Source organism: Lactuca serriola, chromosome 1 (assembly GCF_051521515.1).
Source record: "Lactuca serriola cultivar US96UC23 chromosome 1, Lser_US96UC23_V15, whole genome shotgun sequence".
Classification (NCBI taxonomy): Eukaryota; Viridiplantae; Streptophyta; class Magnoliopsida; order Asterales; family Asteraceae; genus Lactuca; species Lactuca serriola.
In genome coordinates this window covers 95,043,186-95,045,163 of record NC_136408.1, presented here as the reverse complement: position 1 = coordinate 95,045,163, position 1,978 = coordinate 95,043,186, and the positions used below count along the sequence as shown (strand labels likewise).

The 1,978-nt window shown below is 34.0% G+C and overlaps 1 protein-coding gene across 1 annotated transcript; it reads left to right on the top strand.

Moving 5' to 3' along the window:
* The first annotated feature begins 227 nt into the window (after positions 1-227).
* Positions 228-1,592, top strand: LOC145095480 (Ribosomal protein L14p/L23e family protein). Its single transcript, XM_079033348.1, has 3 exons — positions 228-363; positions 483-767; positions 1,362-1,592. Exons 1-3 carry the CDS (start codon positions 351-353, stop codon positions 1,484-1,486), a joined length of 423 nt encoding a protein of 140 aa, XP_078889474.1. The 5' UTR covers positions 228-350; the 3' UTR covers positions 1,487-1,592.
* Positions 1,593-1,978: the final 386 nt, after the last annotated feature.

Here is a 1,978-nt window from a genome sequence, read left to right as displayed (position 1 = left end):
ACGAGGAACCAAAACCACAATAAAACTTGTTGAAAATGACCAAATTTATAACTTTTCAAACGTTTGGACCATAACAATATAGAATGAAAAACCTCAAGGACCATTTTTACAGTTTCATCTAAAGGAAAAGAACACCCTTACCGGTGGCGACTGGGCAGTTGGTGTTGTCTATAGTTTGTGTCGTACATATCTAAAGGTCCAAACTGCAAACTCAAAGTGTTCCAACTTTTATCAAGCCCATTTTAAGAAGAGGCCCAAATTTGAATTACAAACCCTAGATTAACGAAATGCTATAACCTATAAGTATACACTACAATCTCTCAACCCTAACATGCTCTTTGACATCAAAGATGTCGAAGCGAGGTATGCATTCTCTATGATTCATTGCTGTTCTTCAATCGAGTATTCAATTCGCTCACTGATTTTTTTTTCGCGAATTTCTTCTCAATGTTTCCCGTTTCTTTTACTTTTACTGTGTATAGGACGAGGAGGATCGGCGGGGAACAAGTTCCGTATGTCACTCGGTCTTCCGGTGGCAGCGACGGTGAACTGTGCGGATAACACCGGAGCTAAAAATCTCTACATCATTTCCGTCAAAGGCATCAAGGGCCGATTGAACAGATTACCATCGGCATGTGTCGGAGATATGGTAATGGCTACAGTTAAGAAAGGAAAGCCCGATCTTCGTAAGAAAGTTATGCCTGCTGTTATCGTCAGACAACGCAAACCATGGCGTCGAAAGGATGGCGTCTTCATGTACTTCGAAGGTGATAATTAATATTCTCTCTAATTGTTGATTATCTTATCATTACCAGACTTAGTCATGTATCTACTTCAATTCCATGGTTGATACAGTTACTTGTTTGGAATAAAAATCGAACCTATCGTTACAGACGTGTTGCTATCCATGCTCACATTTGTTCCATTTAGGCTCTACATAAACTCTATTCTTTTATATGAATTTTACCAAACATAAGTCATGTATCAATTAGATTTTTCTACTGTTGATACAGTTACTTGTTTGGAAGATGAATTGATCCTATCGTTACAGATGTTGCTATTCATGCCCACATTTGCTCCATTTAGACTCTACATAAACCCTAATTTTTTTTTTCGAATTCTGTTTTGATTCTTTTAACCAGACTAGTCAAGTATCTTTTCATCTTGATTGTTTGATACTGTTACACGTCTGGGAAATCAATTTGTGACCAATCGTTACAGATGTTGTGATACTTTTTGTTGCTCACATCTGCTACATCTGGTCTCTACATTTGAATTTGAATCCATTGTCAATGAAATATTTGTAGTTTAAAAGTTTAATCACACTATCATTTCTAAAATCTTTGTTTGTTCTTGAACAGATAATGCTGGTGTTATCGTGAATCCTAAAGGAGAAATGAAAGGTTCTGCCATTACTGGACCAATTGGGAAAGAGTGTGCTGATTTATGGCCAAGGATTGCAAGTGCTGCTAATGCTATTGTTTAAATCACACAGTTTTGTAATGACAAATATATGACGTTTTTTTATTTTCTGAATGCCAATTTACCTGTGCAAACTAATATAGTGAAAATTTAGATGTTTTTGAAAGTAACTTCTATTGAGTTTAAATTGGTCTCATATTTTGGACAAATTAAGGTTTTTTGTTTGTTAATGTTCAAAGTTTAAGTTTTTATTTTCTAGTGGTTCAGAATACATTTAATGTTTGGTTACTAGGGACAACCGATATAATTTGATAAAAGCTTAAGAACTTGATAAAAAATTTAGAAAAATAAATGATTTGTACACAAGGTTTATTCAGCAAATTTGATTTCATAATCAACCACTTTTTGTTGCAAAAGACAAAATGAAAAAAATTTGATCAACTTTAGGCGTAAACAAAATTAAAATTGTCATGGGGAGAACCATATACTTAAAAACTTTTTTTTTTTAAAAATAAAAAACCCTATTGTATTTGTGATTGTGTTTTGAGAAATTTAA

Excerpts from the sequence above, each read along its gene's own strand:
- LOC145095480 (XM_079033348.1), top strand. Across the intron at positions 768-1,361 it reads CGTCTTCATGTACTTCGAAG|ATAATGCTGGTGTTATCGTG; the intron begins GTGATAATTAAT and ends GTTCTTGAACAG.